The 18,199-nt window shown below is 42.5% G+C and overlaps 2 protein-coding genes across 3 annotated transcripts; one reads left to right on the forward strand and one right to left on the reverse strand.

The window, feature by feature from the left end:
• The first annotated feature begins 739 nt into the window (after positions 1 to 739).
• LOC109470998 (probable methylmalonate-semialdehyde dehydrogenase [acylating], mitochondrial) lies at positions 740 to 8,207 on the forward strand. The gene is made up of 16 exons (XM_019770134.1): positions 740 to 864; positions 1,473 to 1,526; positions 1,781 to 1,855; positions 2,069 to 2,230; positions 2,405 to 2,483; positions 2,843 to 2,966; positions 3,267 to 3,297; positions 3,436 to 3,583; positions 3,925 to 3,989; positions 4,311 to 4,367; positions 4,735 to 4,794; positions 5,496 to 5,625; positions 5,989 to 6,170; positions 6,687 to 6,866; positions 7,001 to 7,099; positions 7,360 to 8,207. Exons 1-16 carry the CDS (start codon positions 826 to 828, stop codon positions 7,459 to 7,461), a joined length of 1,587 nt encoding a protein of 528 aa, XP_019625693.1. The 5' UTR covers positions 740 to 825; the 3' UTR covers positions 7,462 to 8,207.
• A 1,373-nt stretch (positions 8,208 to 9,580) lies between these two features.
• LOC109471000 (suppressor of cytokine signaling 5-like) lies at positions 9,581 to 16,945 on the reverse strand. Of its 2 annotated transcripts, none has more exons than XM_019770135.1 (3): positions 16,475 to 16,945; positions 15,896 to 16,347; positions 9,581 to 13,217 (listed from the first exon to the last, which is right to left on the reverse strand). In XM_019770135.1, exons 1-3 carry the CDS (start codon positions 16,475 to 16,477, stop codon positions 12,179 to 12,181), a joined length of 1,494 nt encoding a protein of 497 aa, XP_019625694.1. In that variant the 5' UTR covers positions 16,478 to 16,945; the 3' UTR covers positions 9,581 to 12,178. The 2 variants fall into 2 exon arrangements, with proteins under 2 accessions (XP_019625694.1, XP_019625695.1); XM_019770136.1 differs by having other exon boundaries at positions 15,911 to 16,347; positions 16,475 to 16,940.
• Positions 16,946 to 18,199: the final 1,254 nt, after the last annotated feature.

Raw genomic sequence — 18,199 nt, forward strand, 5'->3', positions numbered from 1 at the left:
TAGTGTGAAAAAAAGGATGTTAAAATTGAAACATCCTCGTCCGATCTTAGCCTCCGAATAGAAACCTTCTCTCAGTGGCAAAACTCTAGGCAAAACTCCCTGGCGGCAAAATCGTCCCTCCGCGGAATAACTCGCGTCGCTCACCGAAAAAAATAAAAACACAAAAAAAATAACGCCGCCGCCCAACAAGTCTGCGAATGAGGCTAGCCCGATCTAGTTTTTCCAAGGAGGCTCTGCTAAAACCTCCTTGGTTTTCCCTACGGACAGGCTCCTACGCGGACCACGAACTGATCTTCTTTTTGCTCAGCTCGTAGCCCAAGGAGCTGGCATCGCATTGCCTAGGTAACGCAGGTTTTTATTAGCCTTGGGTACGCGTCATGAAAATGATTTAACTTTATTTTATTACTAAGTATTTGACCTTTGTTATATCTAGTCGAGTCTACTCAATGATCCTCAAATTATGGTTCAAACGCTTCGCAATTGCAATCTATGGCGCTATCATCTCAATCGATGGACGGATGCCTGTTAGTACAAATGTTTTCGAGAAATGAAGAAAAGAAAAATCTGTGAAAAAGAGTATTGTGCCAAACAAAGTTTTAAAACTAATATAAACTTGCAATCTAACGTTACCCAGCGTTGAAGTCAGACCCTTGTCCAGAACTTAAGATAAACCTATGGCGAACCTGGCGAACGGCAGTCATGTTCCGGGGCCTCTGACATTCCTGATTGGTTGGTGCAGGGGTGAAGCTGAGGTCATCTTCCCTGCCAGGAGTTGCCGAGCTTGTGGATCTGCTGCGTTCGAGGTCCTACAGCACCGACTAAAGGATGGCTTCGCTCGTCAGAACCACATTACGGCCTCTCAGGGTGAGTAACTGGGGCTCTCAGTGTTGCATGGGTGGCCTTACGGCAATGACATGTAATTCAGACGCTTGCCAAAATCGCCGTGCTTTGCTTTGTGAGGAGCTCATGGTGTGTGCGTAGGCATGGGGAGGGGGGCGTGTATGGAAGGCTGAAACAGCCAATATTTGTTGTCTTTTACGATCAAACTTGTTGTGGATATTCTGAAACTATGCAGAACGGCACTTCGTAGTTATTTTACTGCTGTTATTAACGTACAAACAAAGGAAGTTTGATACCAGCATGCAGCAGTATAAAGTTATCTGTCATGTGGGATACCGGGGGCCTTGGCCGCATTCGACCCTCTGATTGGTCAACTCCACCTCCCATATTGTCTTCCTTCCATGAACAATCCATCCCAATGTAATCCTTCAGATCACCAGTTCTGTTTTACTACTTTTAGCCACACCTTATCTCACAAATTGAATATTGTTCTTCTGATTCCTCTGTCCACCTTTTTATTTTATTTTATTTTTACATGCCCTGCCATGTTTGTTGACTCAACACACACCCAGATGCCAACCATTTATCAACTTTGTAGACATGCTGACATGAACAGTTTTCTTCTCTTCCAGACTCAGGCAGTACTGAGGATCACAGGGTCTCGGCTCTATGCATCCAGCTCTGTGGTGAGTAGCAGAATAACTGGTGTGCTAATAATATTGGATACAAAGGCTGAAATTACTGTATTATCATTTCAAGGCTGACTTCTTTCAACTCTTAAGAATTGGTCTTTCATAGCTTTTCATTAGGAATACCTAACCATCATATTCAGGTAGTAATCACAAAAACTGAATATTTCTGGAAAGTACATGTACATGTCAGTAACATGTGAGGTCTTATATTTCTTGTTTCTTACTGTGTCATTAATGTCTGGCTTCAGCCCACAACCAAACTGTTCATCAATGGACGAATGGTAGAGTCAAATGCAACAGAGTGGATTGACGTGCACAACCCCGTAAGTACAACACTTCTGCAATGAAAGATTTAGAACTAGAAATGCAAATGTACTAGTAAACAACAATTTTGGTTTTGGAGCAGACATTGGGAAGGCTTTTCTAGTTCATGTCAGATAGGATGAATGTTGTCTGTCCTCTCTATCATGGAAGAATAACTGTTCACACCTGTTCATTGAGCTAAACTCATCCACCTTTCACTTTCTCTGATATAGGCCACTAACGAGGTTGTGACAAGAGTTCCCAAGTCTACCCCTGAGGAGATGCAGGCTGCGGTGGACGCGGCTAAAGCTGCATTCCCGTCCTGGTCAGAGACAACCATCCTCACACGGCAGCAGGTCATGTTCAAGTTCCAGCAGCTCATCAAGGAAAACATGGTGGGTACCCTCAAATTTGTTTGCTTCTGTTTGTCAATGCAAAATTTACTGCTGTAGATATTGAGAAATGTTAACTGTGGTTTTATTTTTGTTATTTTTATGACCTCTCTGTATAATTTGACTTGTTCTCAAATTCAGTCTGTGATATGAAATACATGTACTCTTTTCTTGTAGTCTGAACTTGCCAAAAACATCACCACTGAACAAGGGAAGACCCTGGTGGACGCAGAGGGAGATGTACTCAGAGGACTGCGTAAGTAGTTTTTTCAAGGCTACAAACCTTCTGGAAAGCTCTTGAATAGAATTAGTGGAATCCTGGATAAAAAAGAAAAATCCAAGATACCGGTATAAGTGTTCTCAGTCACAGCAAAAGTTGTCATAGACATGCTTTGATGGCTCCTTAATTTGTTAGAAACAACAGTCTGCAAGTGAAACTTGCTGATAGGTAATGACTATAGCATCACTCAAGTTTTTCAAAAGTCCCTTATGGTTGCTTACTAACTGCATCAGGTGTTGGTAATGAAGCAACCCAAGGGGTCATGGTCCTGTGGAGTAGACTGTTGTTGTCTTCTTGCTGTGCTGTTGTTGAAAGTTTGTTTTCTGTGTCACCAGAGGTGGTCGAGCACTGTTGCAGCATCACATCGCTACAGCTGGGGGAGACCATGGCGGGCATTGCTAAAGACATGGACACCTCCACATTTCGACTCCCTCTGGGGGTCACAGCTGGAATTACACCGTGAGTTTGTTGTACAGATATGAGTGATGCAGTGAATGATGAAGAGTAACCTGTGATTTTGGAGATACAGTATTAACAATGTGTTGGGAGGAAAATTGATTAAGGAGATGATTCAACCTATTTTTGATGGTTTCCAAGCTTAGTATATTGACAAATTTCACATGTATCCTTCTAGGTATGAATCAGTCCCAGAGTGCCCTAAAACATGTGTGCTGATCATATGAAATGCCATAGAGGACAGGGTATCAATGGAAAGGTATCACCTGTTGAGTAACTGCAGCTTTAATCTGTTTTCTCCAGGTTCAACTTTCCTGCCATGATTCCACTCTGGGTAAGTTTCAGGTCATGTCGTGGCAAAAATATGTTTTGTTATTACATGAGGTCAGGATATGGGTTGTTCTTGCTAGGGTCATTGTTGATACGTATCAGGGTTAGAGTAAGGGTTGTTGTTGATTGTTGTCCTCCCCAGATGTTCCCCATGGCCACAGTGTGTGGGAACACATGTGTAATGAAGCCTTCTGAGCGCGACCCTGGTGCCACCATGATGCTGGTGGAGATGGCAAAGGAGGCGGGACTTCCCGACGGAGTCGTTAACGTTATCCACGGACAGCACGATGGTAAGTACAACCAACAAACCAGTCAAACAATAAATCAATCATAATACAATTTTACATTGTATGTGATTTCAGAAACCTTTTACTGTAAATGTTGAAACTTTTGCTGGGGTTGTCTTTTTGCAGTGACCTCTCCATCACAAGTTCATGACATCACAAATATATCTTCCTTGCATGACTACTGGACTACAGAATTTAAAACACAGTGAAAACTGCCTTTTCCCTGCTACTGTGAAAACAGTATTTATAGTATTAACCCATAATCAGTACTAATTGACCAATCAATTGATTAACCAATAACCTGTTAACGTTGTCCTACAGATAATGTTCCTGTATTGTTTCAGCTGTGAACTTCATCTGTGACAATCCTGACATCAAGGCCATCTCCTTTGTTGGTTCAGACACAGCCGTGAGTTCATTTCCTGTCTCCACTCTTACTGGATACCTCACTGCTTCATTCAAATTGTGACATAAAGAAGCATGTAAGCATGCCCTGTGAATAGTTTCATCAGGTTGGTAAATCACTGGATAACAAATTTCTTTGTACACAAGCAGAAAGTTAATAGCTGCGGTGCAAAGTAGAATAGTCAGTATTGCCCTGAGGAAGGTGACAAGACAGTCACCATACCAGTATATGTCAGTGAGGTATTTACTCTGTTTGCGTACAAAAAAGTTGGTTATCCAGAGAAGCATGCTGTTATAGCTGACTTGTGAACCTGTCTATCTGTAGGGCCAGTACATCTATGAAAGGGGATCCAAGAATGGGAAGAGAGTTCAGTCCAACATGGTGAGTAATCAACTGTACCTGTGAACCTGTGAACCTGTACATTGTGTTTGCCCCATGAAAAGAGCAGAAGGTTAAAGAATACATTTACTTGTAGAAATAAAATGCAAACCACAAAGGTGTGTTTTCTCATTCATAATGACTTTAACATCATACTTTCTAAGCCTTTTGGCAGCAAGTCTGTAAAGGTTACAGAGTTAGGCATCAGGGAAAAGGTTAACATTTGGTACACTGAAGTAGCTATTTTGCTACCGAATCTGTATTGGTTATGGGGTTAGCAGGGAGAAACCTGCATCAAAAGCTTTGTACCTGGATAGAGAAGGAAAGTACTGTAGATTTGTATTGACATTGTTGATGTTTTGTGTGATAGGGAGCGAAGAACCATGGGGTGATCATGCCAGATGCTAATAAGGAGAACACACTGAACCAGGTAGGAATGTCTGGGGACATCATAATTAAACAGCCTCTCTGTGGGGTGCAGGGTTCGTAATAAAGGTCAAAGAACCTCTCTGTACAACCTAGTTATGTTGAAGGAAACATCAGTACAGATGACGTCACAGAGGCTGCGGATTGCTCATTGGAGTTGGACAGTCAAAAAATCCAATTTTCGTGTTTGAAATTACAGTGAAAAATGAATGACCCTGGTTTTCTGACCTGCCCTGCTGTCCTACCATGCGGGGGAGGTTGTATGAGCCAGGGAGAACAAATCCCCACTCCTGTACTGTGACACACATCAGGCTGCTCCTATGCCTGCTGATGTTCAAGTCAGGAGCACATATCACTTACTAATCAGTATAGCCTTCATTATGTCATTACCATCAGCAGTCATGATCTCTGAAGTTGATCTGTAAGTTGCTAGATGGTTCACTTTTTGTCCTAAACATCACAAAATCATTTGTATATGTACAAAATGTACAAAATGTATACAAAGTGTATATGCCTATGGACTAATGAACACAAACTAGAGGTTGTATCAGGCTTAGATGTGACAGATGAATGTGTCAGCACTGGGACAGACATCTAACAAGAAGTAGAGAAATACAAGAAATTTAACATAAAAACATGTCAGTGTCCCAGAAAAAAGATTCATGAGAAGTAAGCTGTGCTGTTTTCTCCCTATATCCTCTGTAGCTTTGTGGAGCTGCATTTGGAGCAGCAGGCCAGCGCTGCATGGCCCTCTCCACAGCTGTGTTTGTGGGCGAGGCCAAAGAGTGGATCCCTGAACTCATCGAGAGGGCAAAGCAGCTCAAAGTCAACGCTGGTGAGGCCTTTGGGTTTTATAATGTGATGTGATATTGTTCTGTCTGGGGTAAAGTGCCTTTTACTAGTAGTGACTCTGGAGGGTGGTTGGTTTGTTGAGAAACAGGTTAACAACAAGTTATGGATTGATGTTCCATAGCCCTTCATCCTGTATTTTTGTAATACCATGTATGTTAAAGGATTCCACTCTATGTTCATGGATTCGTTAGGACTTAAATCTGTATTTCATTATATTTTGAGTGATGTTTACCGCCTCCCTCTTGACCTCAAATGAAAAGTCATCTGCAGACTAAGTTAAGCTTCTTATTGATAAACACAATTTCAAAGAAACAGAAATAGATCATTCCATGTTCCTGGTGTCCAGGTGACCAGCCGGGTGCAGACCTGGGTCCCCTGATCTCGCCCGAGGCGAAGCAGCGTGTGTGTGACCTGGTGCAGAGTGGTGTGGACCAGGGTGCAGAACTCCTGCTGGACGGGCGGGACATCAAGGTCCCCGGGTACGAGAAGGGGAACTTTGTGGGGCCGACCATCCTGCACAAAGTTGACGTGAGTGAGCTTCAGCCTTGTTAGATACAGATTTCTGCAGAAATAGGGCATTAGCTCAAGCTACTTGCATGTATGTAATGACTAGAGACAATTGGACCCATTCAGAAAAAAGCACATGGGGAAATGCAGAGAAAAAGAATGTTGTTTACTGCAACAAATGGTGATTTGTAGTGGTACTCCTGATGCTACTCCTGACATCACATGTCAGAAGTGAATGGTCAGTATGCACAAGGAAATCCGGACAGTTGGTTCAAACTTTGTTGCGTGGACTTTCCTGGAGTTGAAAGACAGTTTCAACTTTGGCTGTCAATGCTTTTCTTGTCTCCTCTCATGTTATTCTGCTTGTAATTGCAACAGTTGCCATCAGATGGAATGGATCTGGACACAGAGAAAAAGTATTTGAAACATGATACCCAAAGAAAGAAACATGATACCTTTGATCATGTAGTTACTCCTGCTACAATAACTTGGTGACAAAGGTTTGCTGATTCTTTCTTGGCTCCTTGTTGACCTCAGCCGAAGATGAAGTGTTACGAGGAGGAGATCTTTGGTCCAGTGCTGGTCAGCATGGAGGTGGACACCCTGGACGACGCCCTGAATGTCATCAACTCCAACCCCTACGGCAACGGCACCGCCATCTTTACAACCAACGGTGCCACGGCACGCAAGTTCACTCAGGCCGTGGACGTGGGACAGGTGTGTCTGCTTGTCTGAAACATTGCTAGTCAGACTATCTACAGCAAATGCAGTGTGATGCATATGATGAAACAATCCTAACTGCTGATTATTAAATAAAAAATCCATTCTCCCTGCCTTTTCGCCCCCCTCAGGTTGGAGTGAATGTGCCCATCCCAGTGCCCCTCCCCATGTTTTCCTTCACCGGCTCTCGTGGATCCTTCAGGGGAGACACCAACTTCTACGGCAAGGCGGTATGTAGCCATGGCAACAACTCTCTTTCAAAGCAACCTCATTGTTTTGTTTACAATGCAGAAGAGTCAGAGCCAGCTTTTGATTTGATATTTCAGATGTAAAATATTTCTTTTGTGTGTTTTATATTTATTTGTGGTACCAGTATTTGTAGTTGAGTAGATTTTGCCCCTACTGTAGTGCATGTTATTTGTATCAGCAGCCATTCCTTCTGTGGTAGAACCCAGACTAACAGGACACTTGTGTGTTGCTGTTCTTGCAGGGAATCCAGTTCTACACGCAGATAAAGACGGTCACGTCTCTGTGGAAGGAGTCGGACGTGTCGCACACCAGGGCCGCTGTCGCCATGCCAGTGCAGAAGTAACCCTCACCTGCCATCGCTGAATCACCTTTTACAAAATAAACAAATACTCTATATGGCTTGAGAATCAAGTGTCATCCATAAAACAGAAGTAATGCTGTATGTGGATTGAAGAAAATTGCTACGTCTATGTCTAAAAGTACATGTACCCTGGTGAAATCATGAAGTTGGAATTACTAACTTGTTCTGTGAGAGATTACTGAGCATATTTTTCTAGCTGTGTCCTATGCAGAAAATAGTGATCAGTTAAAACTATTGAATCAGAATCTTAGAGCTTTACCAAGAAAAGTTTAAAGAGGGTTAAGGGTCAAGATTTGTTTATGGGTGCGAATGGGCAGTGTTATGTGAGTAATGATCAGTCTCTGTAACCATTGCCTGCTACTAATTGCCTGCCCCACTCCAGCTTGCTTTCTAACATACTGAGTAACATGTTTGGGTGTCAATGCTCTGAATGTTATGCTGAAATGTTACTGTCAGTGGTACACAAGCAGGCACCCTCCCTGTAACATTGGAAGATGGCCAGAGACTGACACTGGGAAGTGAATGGATGTACAGCTTGGGGAGTTGTTAAATCAGACACGTGTATTTCTCTTGACTGAGGTATGATTTGTACTGTTTTAATGTAAAAAAATGCACCCCTGTCTAGATGTGTGCTGTTCTATAGGCCATAGGTAAAAATGATCAGCTGCTAATCATGATTCAATCATTACATTCTTCATTTGTTGAAATATAACAAACTTTGATACAACGTTGTTGCCCCACCTTAAGTATTCTTGGCATTTCCATGTTTGTCTAATTTAAAGCTGTCAATATGTACAGAATGGAGCATTGCCATACATTTTTCATTTGTCTGTGGGACTGGAACAGAGGCAAAGCAGTATGGATAGAGGGGCAATGTCACAGAGTACACAACAAAGCCAAGCCACCCCCCACCCTCTGGGTAGACTCTAGTGGGCCCACCATTGTCCTTCCACTACTACATACAGAAAACATGACAAGCAGTCTGTTTCATTTGTATCAAATATTTTGCAGGTAGTTTTATTTTCTCCCAACCACCTCACTTCCTTCCAGAGGAATAATATATTTTACACAGATTCAACAAGCGAATAATGATAATCTAATTTTCTGTTTGGGTACGATTTTATACTATACAAGTAGTGACAGGTCAAGTGGAAATTTTGCATCAAGTTGTTTGGCAATCTTCATCAAACCAACAGATATACTAGTAAGCAAAGGATATGTATGGTAGTACTGGAATACATACATTACTTTTGAAAGCCTTGCTAGTTGCTGGGCACTTTGTAACTGTGAAGCATCAGAAGGATTACCCTGACTTGAGTTGGTTCTACTATATCAAATGGTTATCTTTTTTTTTTTACAAAATTGTGAGTATCTTGTCAATTGCAACAATTAGCCTATCTAGATGAACTTCATGTAACACTTCAGCTTGCTTATAGTCAAACACAACAGATCAGAGTCACAGTCGTGTGGCCTGTAGGCACAATAATGGCTAAATACTATAACAGTTTCCTGTGTCCTAACTGTGGCCAGGACTGCCAAGTGAAGATATGGTGGATTCACGGTGGTGGATTAGCCACACCAGACACTGCACACAGCCACAATGTCAGACTAAGGTGCTACTATCATCTCTCGAGATGAAAGGATGCCTACTACCACTACTGTAACTGTTGTTCAACATTATGTGATACAAACAACAAATGAGATAATGTGTAGTTCTATTATGATGAGGCTACACCAATTTAATTTGTTGGTTCTCGGATTCGCCTCTTCGTTTTTTTCTGATTTGCAAAAAAAAAAAATTTGATTCTGGTCCTGAATCAACTGAAAAATGCTCATGTTTTGCCCCCAACAGTTGAGGAAAGTCCTTTTCTTCCTAGTTGTTACGGTTTTCCCATATATCATTGCAGTGGTTTGATTAAAAGTTCAAAATTCAATGTTTAAATTTTAACCCAGCCTTTTGTGTTGACTTCATGGCTCAGTTCATAGCATTTAAGCCTATAATAGGATGCCTAGACCTGTTTTTATTTTTTTTCGCCCTGTCGCTTCATATTTTTTCTGAAAAAATCCGAGAACCAACAAATTAAATTGGTGTGGCCTGAGCTGCAGATAAAATTAACTGTCTAGCCAGATATCCTACAGTACAGCCCTTTGTAACACTATGCATGCCAGCAGCCCTGTTTTCACAATACTATGTCAGGAAAGCTACGAGGCATCAGTAGCATATCACTTAATACTACCAGTAGGCAGTGCACTGTATCTAACAACTCCAATCAAAACACTGTATGCTCTTACTTTGGAAGGACACCAGGAAAATCAGCACATTAGGAATTACGAGACATTTCAACCTAGCTAGTGTAAAGCACAGTTCCATGTCAATTGAGAAGGCATGCTTCCCTCAATACTGTGGGTCTTTTTGTCTGTCAAATTTTGATTTGAATATTTTCTTTTCCAAATCCCCAGGGAATTTTCAAATTTAAAGCAACCAGTGTTAATTTTGATCTAGTCATGTTGTATTTCGGGTTGGTTTCTGGGTTACAAGACCACAGGAAGAAGACCAGGTGTTAACATGAGGGCCTGTTCCCGGTAGGCAATGACATGTTTCCTGGAACTGGAAGTGATAATGACAGGATGTTTGGATCACTGATTATGATGCCTGGAACTTAACCTGCACACCCCCACAACCTGGATTAAGGGCAGGCTCCACTGGGCCCCATCATGGAGGAAATTCACGAAAAGAGGATGAATTTGCAAGAAAGTTCTCAAATTTCTGGTGACACTGGTAGCTGTTACTGGTGAGAGTTTGGAGGAATGCAGGGAGGGGTCTGCAGCCTCACCAGGTGTCCTTTGAAAGACCCTGGGGCAAAGCAGTTTTGGTGGAGATTAGTGTAATGCCCATAGGCAACCTTCTCACGGTCAAAAGGTTAAATTTGAAATGCAAAACAGAAACATAAAAATGTGGTTTATGTGCATCTTCTGTGCTGTAGGATTAACTGCTAATTTTCATGGCCAGGATCAGTCTGATAGCGGGTTTCCAGAACACCCTGATGACATCAGAACACTGTACAAATTGAACAATTAGTTACATTGCACCCTAAAAATCACATTCAGTAACAATCTGCCTTGCTCTTATAACATGGCAATGGAACCTCAACACTCCACTTACACACCAACACCTAGCCTGGGTGCCAAACCCATAGCACACTGGACACACAGTAGCTCAGTGAGCGTGCTATAGGCCTTTCAACCAGGCTAACCTACACCTCCCTTTGTTGCAATTATTTCCACATTGGTGAAGATTCCATGTTTTGCTATTTGTAATATGCATGGGTGGAATACTGTTGAAATGTACAGTGTGTGACTAGACATAACAAAACAGGGTGATCTGGGGATGAAATGGAGAAAGCTATCTAGCTAATCTCCAATCAGATGGGTGGGTTTCCTAAATTCTACTGATCTTTTTGCAGCATGTTTCCATAATGCTAGTGATGCAAGCTTTACTCAGAGGTTGACAATCAAGGAATCTTTGAACACTTGATAAAAATGGTGTGATGCGGCATGAAGTACTAGTATCTCCCAGAGCAGTACATCTCTGCTTGGAGATTGTACATAACAAGGTTCATAATGTTGGTTTCAGACCCTTGATAACAGATCAAATTATTGAAATATCAAACCATGCACAGTATTGGTCTAAATGAACAAGTCATACAATAGAAATATATATATCGACATATATATAAGTATAGGAATGGTATGACTTTTATCTAGGTATTTTGGAGATATTTCAGAGTAAAATGCACAAGTACCTATCCTGTGTCACACCCTTTGCAAAATACATGTACACGACAACAATTTGATGTTTCAGTCTGAAGTAAAATAGGTGAACTACTCATTCTAGGACAGTCTGATTCCTTATCTATTCATGAGAATATCTTCTTCCACAGAAAACCTGAGCCAAACACTAAATATCCAGAAAGAACTCCAAAAGCTTACTATTCCTTCTAACAATTCTTATCCAGTTGTAGAGATTATTTGTCAGCATCATTTTAACTAACCGTCAATGTTTCCCATTGTGACAGTTGAAACCTTTCTTCATTATTTATTGGCAATAATCTCTTTTAAGAGATGATATTCCACATATAACATCTAAGATTTATCCGCTTGGTGAGAGCAAACGGTGACTTTGGTGTCTGTAACCTCCGAGTTACCTCCAAAATACTTGTTGTAGCTCAACACTTCTGCTTCAATCAGCAATAAAATAATCCTGCTACATATATTTTCATACAGATATGATGAACACATCAAAGTAAAATATGCCTGTGAATAATAGAGATATGATCTATTTAACTTCCTTTCTTAAAATTGTTGATTGCAATTTTACAAATTTCACACTTATCTGTTACACTACCTCATATATATAACAACAGAGGGGGCCCAAGCTACGGCGGAGGGTAGCTGTACAATTGGTAGCCTAGCAATCTAGTAGCAGAAAAATATTTTAAACCTCTGCCCTACAGCCAAACCAATTTATTTCCTTGCTTCTCTGACATTTCAATGTCTAACGGATGAAAACAGAGTGCTGGTTTCACCCCCTAAAACTGTGTGTGCCAAGGTACAGGTCAACTGTTTTCACGCTTATTAGCATGATATTCAGCATTTATGTTTCTTCAGTTAGAGAACCAAGGAATTAATTTGTTGTGGCCTACACTGTGGTTATTTTGATGGCAGGTTGCTTGTCCATCTCGAATCTGCGAACTCGAACGCGCTGCTTGTAGTGGTAGACCTTCAGGTAGTCCTTGAGCGAGTCCGGCAGCCTGAGACTGTTGATGCCATCATAGGTGGTGTACTTACAGATAACAGACCTGCACAGAGCCTGCAGGGGAAAGGTAAAGGGCCGGGGGAGGGGGGTGGTCAGCATCGGTTCAAAGAACATGCAACAGTCCGGGTTCTTGTAGTGTTCGAGGAGCTTGCACACTGTGGGGGCTGCGAAGACCGCCGGGTCATGCACATCAAAGCTAAAGAGGTGGTTCCACTGTTCGATACGTGCATGCAGTGTGCGCCCGTACCTGCGGAAGCTCACAGAGAACAGAAAGTCCTCCTGGGCAGAGTCTCTGAGGAGGAACGTGCCCTCTGCCTTTCCCTCCAAGACTTCCTCAGCCTCGTAGCGGTCCATGACACCCCAATAGTACGGCTGGTTCACAATAGTGACCATGTCTGGGACCAGGCAGTGGATGTAGTCAATCTGCGTGTGAATGCGACGTGGTGTCAGCTTCTGTGCCACCTCAAACCGCCCAAACTGGTTCTGGTAGGTGTGCAGTGCCGGCTTGAACTGCCCGACCACCGCCCGGACAGCCTGGGTCCGTTCCCACGGCACCGTCAGCTTCTGGAGGTTGCGGTTGATGAAATCTGAGATGACTTCGTCGTGGTCGTGGTGTACGATCGTTTTCCAGATCCCATCTGTGATGTCAGGTGGGTTGTACCCGGGAGGGGGGTCGATCCCCTCCTCAATGTCACGCCGTCGCACTTCCCGCATCATCTCCTCCTCGTCATAAACAGGAAATGAATCCCGATCGCCATATCTGTTGGTGTCTGCTGGCTCCTCTTTAGGAGGTTCTTTCCGTGGCTTTGGTGGGAGTTCGGGAAGTTCTTCATATTGGCTCTCCTGGGCAGCCTCTGATGACGAGTCCTTGGTACTGAAGATGACACCAGCTCCCAGTGGATGGTCCTCCGTCCTCGCATATCTGTGGGCAACAGAGAAAGGAAAGACTTAGATCCAAGTTCACCCAAGATGTAATGTAAATTTTATGTACACATGTGAATCAATGTAGCTTGATAGTGTTTCTTATTAGCTGAACCTCATATCGTGGAGATTTTACAATGTTTGGGCAAGGACATTATATAGATAACGTAAACAGTGCATCAGTCAAAAACTTATTCTGGCTTATTCCGACTTGCTGTTACATTTTGTACTTCACTCACTTACACTACTAGTATTTAGACATGTCCCAGTCCCCAGAATAGTTATATGCTAGAAATAAAGTATAGCCTCCACCCGGTCTTCCTGAGGATTCATGGTTGTAGAATTTTTAGAATTTTGCAAAAATTGGGTCAATAATTGCCTGGGCTAGTGAGCCTTCAAGCAAATGAAACCCCGTGGTAGCCAAACTGCTCTGGCAAATTATTCTCCCTATTTTGACTATTTTTCAGCCAATATAAACAGTCAGGTTAGAAACTAGATATAAATGCTTCAAGTTTATCCATGGGAAATTCCCCTTTCTGTCAGGAAGCCATGACACCCTTGTTAGCACAGACCGTCTGATTTACATGAGAAAGAAAACAACCATGATTACTATCCCAATGTGAAGACCATTGTGATGCAGGTGTGACAGTTAACACTCCCTGGGACCCCCTGCTGGTCAGAATGTAAATCATGCCATTATCTCATCAGGAGACGTGACTGATGGCTTCTGTAATCAAATTATGGCTTCTTTTTATGGTTTTCCTGGACGCAGAATGAATAGACAAAGCAAATGTCATTGAAATTACCTCATAATAGATGACTGGCAATGTGTCAAATATCCAAGACTTTTCATATCTCAAAATTCCTTCACTGATATCTGCATGCCTAAAATGTCCTAACAATACATAGAGCCATTTGCTCAAATTAGGATTTGCTTCATAAATTACAGTACTATGTATATAGCAATGAGAATGATGTACAGTACTGTTATATGTCGAAAAGAGAAACCAGAAAAACCTGTGCACGTGACTGCTGAAAACGGGAGGTGAGAAAGCTTCATGGGAGATTTATTGACAGGCATAATTGGACATTTGCTGAATTAAGTAGCAGAAGAAACCTGACATATTGTGTTGACTGGTGTACTGGATTATTGACACCTACACAATTTGTCACAGGATCTCATCCCTACTCTCCAAGCAAAAGTTGGGGGGAATGATCGTTACCTTTATACATATGGCCGTTTATTTTTGTCGCTACCCCCACCAACGGTCGGTGGCCGCGGACCTTCTCTGGCTAATGGATACTGCCTGGCCAATTTGATACTTTTTGCCACCGATAGGGATCTGCTTGGAGATTACTCATCCCTAGGCAGATTTTCCTGGTGCATACTTCTAGGGCTGGCTGTATCACAGATCATCTTGGCCAGTCCCAGTGACCCCCGTCTCCCACACAGAGGCCCTGGCCTGTTTACCCAACGAATGTTCCAAGCTTCATTTCTTGTACATGTATTTACGTTCAACATTTATATGCAATACACAGCAGCACTTGTGGACAGGGAAATCTGTGGGGGTCCGAAGGATAAAATTTGTTGTCACTTCCACATTTGATAGCCGGTGGCTTTATCATTATGGAACAGTTTAAAACCACAAACAAGCACCTAGGATTGACAGGGATCAAGTTTGTGGTACAACCTAGCCTAGCTTTCAGGAGAACTTTGTGCAACACTATGTTGTGTGCTTGGGAGGTTAACATTGGCAGGTGCATTTCACAGAGAAAACTGACTGGCAGTAAAAAAAAAGTGGCATGTAGATATGAAGGTTATACATCTAAACTGTTTTCCTGACACCCTGTTGTGACCTGCTGTAAGACACATTGTGATCAGAAACAGGGACACCCATTTTGCTGTCTCCATTTTCTGTGCCAAATAATTTCATCCAATCATCTTTCCTTTGTGTGCTCCTAATATATTGTAATCTCCAAGCAGATGAGTGCATCAGGGCTATTATTTTGGTGGTCTTTTATCAATTTATGGCCTTTTCGGCATCTCTATTTCTATCTCTAGTCTAGTCCAGCTTCCTTGGGGGCTGGCAAAAATGTGCACTAGTAAAAAGACATACTGAATTTTGTAAAAAAAATATATATATACATTTGAAAACGCTAAAACTCAGCCAGAGGTTACATTTGCTTGATTATCCTAATTGAACCTTCTAACAATTCTTATTCCAATTTCCTGCTCTCTGAGAATTCACTCAGAGAATTGGCAGGCAGTTATTACGAGAGAATAATGAAGCTCCCAGATTTTTTTGTTACGTCCACATTCCACGAAGAAACAGGACACGATTGACTATTGTTACACACATTCCAGGTACTTGTAGTGCTCTCTGAAACCCCGGATTTCGAAGGAAGTACAGGACAATATGGTAGTGTGATTTGGGAACAAAATAGATCACCAAGCTACAAAAACACGTAGCTATCATCTTGTGGTTGATATAAACAAGGTATAACAATACAACCCTTGTAACTTGAACAGAGAACGGTTATAAATGCTAGAATATTTCACTTTCGCTTGTAACATTATTTTGGTGAAATTAAGTACACGGACATGGGAATCATGTACAATGGATGTACGATGTAGTGACCGTATTTCCCTGGCCACCTTTTGGATAATCACTATGTTACCTTGTACAGACGCACCCGGTTCTGTTGGGTTTGTTCTGTCCATCCTCGCAAGGAACCTCGGCTCCTTGGTCAGACTTCCTTCGAAACTTCTCCTTGATAGAAAGCGTCTTCTTCACCGGGCTCGGGCCTGGGTCTGACCCTTTACGTTCCTTGTCTTTCTCCTTGGATTTGGACTTGTCTTTCGCGCCCTTCTTCCGGAATGGCATTGTCTTGGGACGAGCACCCAAGTCCTTCTGTGGTTTGGTTTCCTTCTTGTCCTCCTTGTCCACTGTAGAGATCGGATCGTCCTTTTTTCTGGTATCGGGCGCCTCCTCGCCTTTCTGCGGGCTGGGCTGGTCTGTCTTCCCGCTGTCGTGTGGTGCTTCCTCCTTCTGCACCTGGGTAGTGCTGGGGGCGGATGCCATGGTCGTGTTCCTGGTACTACTGTGTCGATTCCGCTTAAACACGGAGAACTAGGGGGAAACAAAACAGGACTTGAACAAGGGACAACAATGGGTATGGGAGGAGTTCTCACAAACGCAGGAAAAAAGGTCAGGATTTGTAATGGTAAATTCAAGTGCATTCCATACTGCCACCCACCATGACCACACCGCGGCCACCGCACAGCGCAGCTACCCACCGACCCCGCCTCCAGATCGCCCCGGGTTCGGCAGCAAACGACGGACGATCCCTTCAGGAGAAGCCGACGACCTTCCCAAGAAACTTGCCTGCCTTGTGTCACGAGGCAGCCGATGGGAAAGACCCGACAAAACGTTTTCAGTTCCTCATTCTTGTACAGCTGCTTCTGCTTCTCGTGGAGATCGCACTGATGGAGAATATTGGCGACGTCACTTCCGGCCACTCTTGGCCCCAGGATATTTATTGCAGGAACATACATTACCAAATGTCGAAGCTTTGAATCAGATACAAACTCAGGACGTATGGGGTATCTAGTAAGTACATAGATTTCAATACACATTTCCTAACCTAGAAACATTACTGCGCCGAAATTTATGTGGAATGAAAACATGTTTCTTTGTGGTCACGTGACCAACTGTTACTTGCTTGTTCCCAGGGTGAAAGTGAAATGGGTTGTTGCCGTAAGTTATTCAACTTATTGGCAGAGGTGCCAGGCCACACTTCGCTATCGTCTGAGAGAGGAGAAATTAATGGCATCTTCAAGCACATTAGAACTCACGGTCTCACCACATGTGCACACTTGCCCAGATACCAGTAACAGTATTACACGTTAGGGACGCATCCCAGTGAGTCACACCCGGTGAAAATGAAAATGAAAACAAGAATGTTATCAAAGGACGCAACGTTAACCATTGCATCTTACAATTTGCAAAATTTAATTCACATACAAATGAGTATAGTCCTTAGATCAGCATTGTTTGCATTCTTTTATGATACCGGTGTGGAAGAAGTTAACGTTACAACAAACTTCAATTTGTAGAGATTTATCATTCCTTTTCCAATTTAAATCTTACAAATATCAAAGTTGAAAAATGAGTGTGCCGTCGCCATTTCTTGTAATAAATGTTGAAATAGAAAAAATCACAAGGAAGGAAGGGCAGTAGGACTAAATAAGTAGGTAAAAACTTGAAAATTCCAAGTTAGCGTTTAACGTTATACATGATTTCTAAAATCGAAAATAATTATTTTGTAATAACGTTAACGTTACCTACTAACGTTATTACCGTATCCATTTTTTGTTTGAGAAAAAAGACATTTTTTTGTGTTTGTTTGAGCAAAAACGCCTACTTTCAAAAGTAGTGAATAAAACTTCAACCAAGGAGGTTTACAAGCTTGCCAACCCATGCCTTTGGTGTTCCTATTAGTACAGCTATCAGAGTACCAAATTATCAATCCTGCCAAGTTACTAATAATTAATCTCCCATGAAGCAGATTTACCCGTGCCATGACAGTGGGCAAAAACATTAAAAAGCCTTGGCGTTTTAGGGACTGTACGATATTTACCGGGGGGGAGGGCTGGTGCAAAATGGTCCGGTAAAAAATTTTTCCATGGCCCTCCCCCCGGCTCAAAATTTTTTTCAATGGCCCTCCCCCCGGCTCAAAATTTTTTTCAATGGCCCTCCCCCCACCCCAAAAAATTTTTCTGTGGCCCTCCCCCCCCATTTTTCCAGTCCATGTCTCTTTCTCCCTCCGTAAATTCCCGAATGAAGCACGCATCCCGATTAAAGTACGCACCCCCGATTTGGGGCTGGTGGGAGACAAATATTCCCGTCTGAAACGTAAAATGGAAAAACTCGAATTAAGTACGCACCCCTTCTACGCACGGCCGGTACCACAGTGAACATG

The sequence above is a fragment of the Branchiostoma belcheri genome, unplaced genomic scaffold (genome assembly GCF_001625305.1).
Source record: "Branchiostoma belcheri isolate BF01 breed outbred unplaced genomic scaffold, Haploidv18h27 scaffold24, whole genome shotgun sequence".
In the NCBI taxonomy this organism is placed as follows: Eukaryota; Metazoa; Chordata; class Leptocardii; order Amphioxiformes; family Branchiostomatidae; genus Branchiostoma; species Branchiostoma belcheri.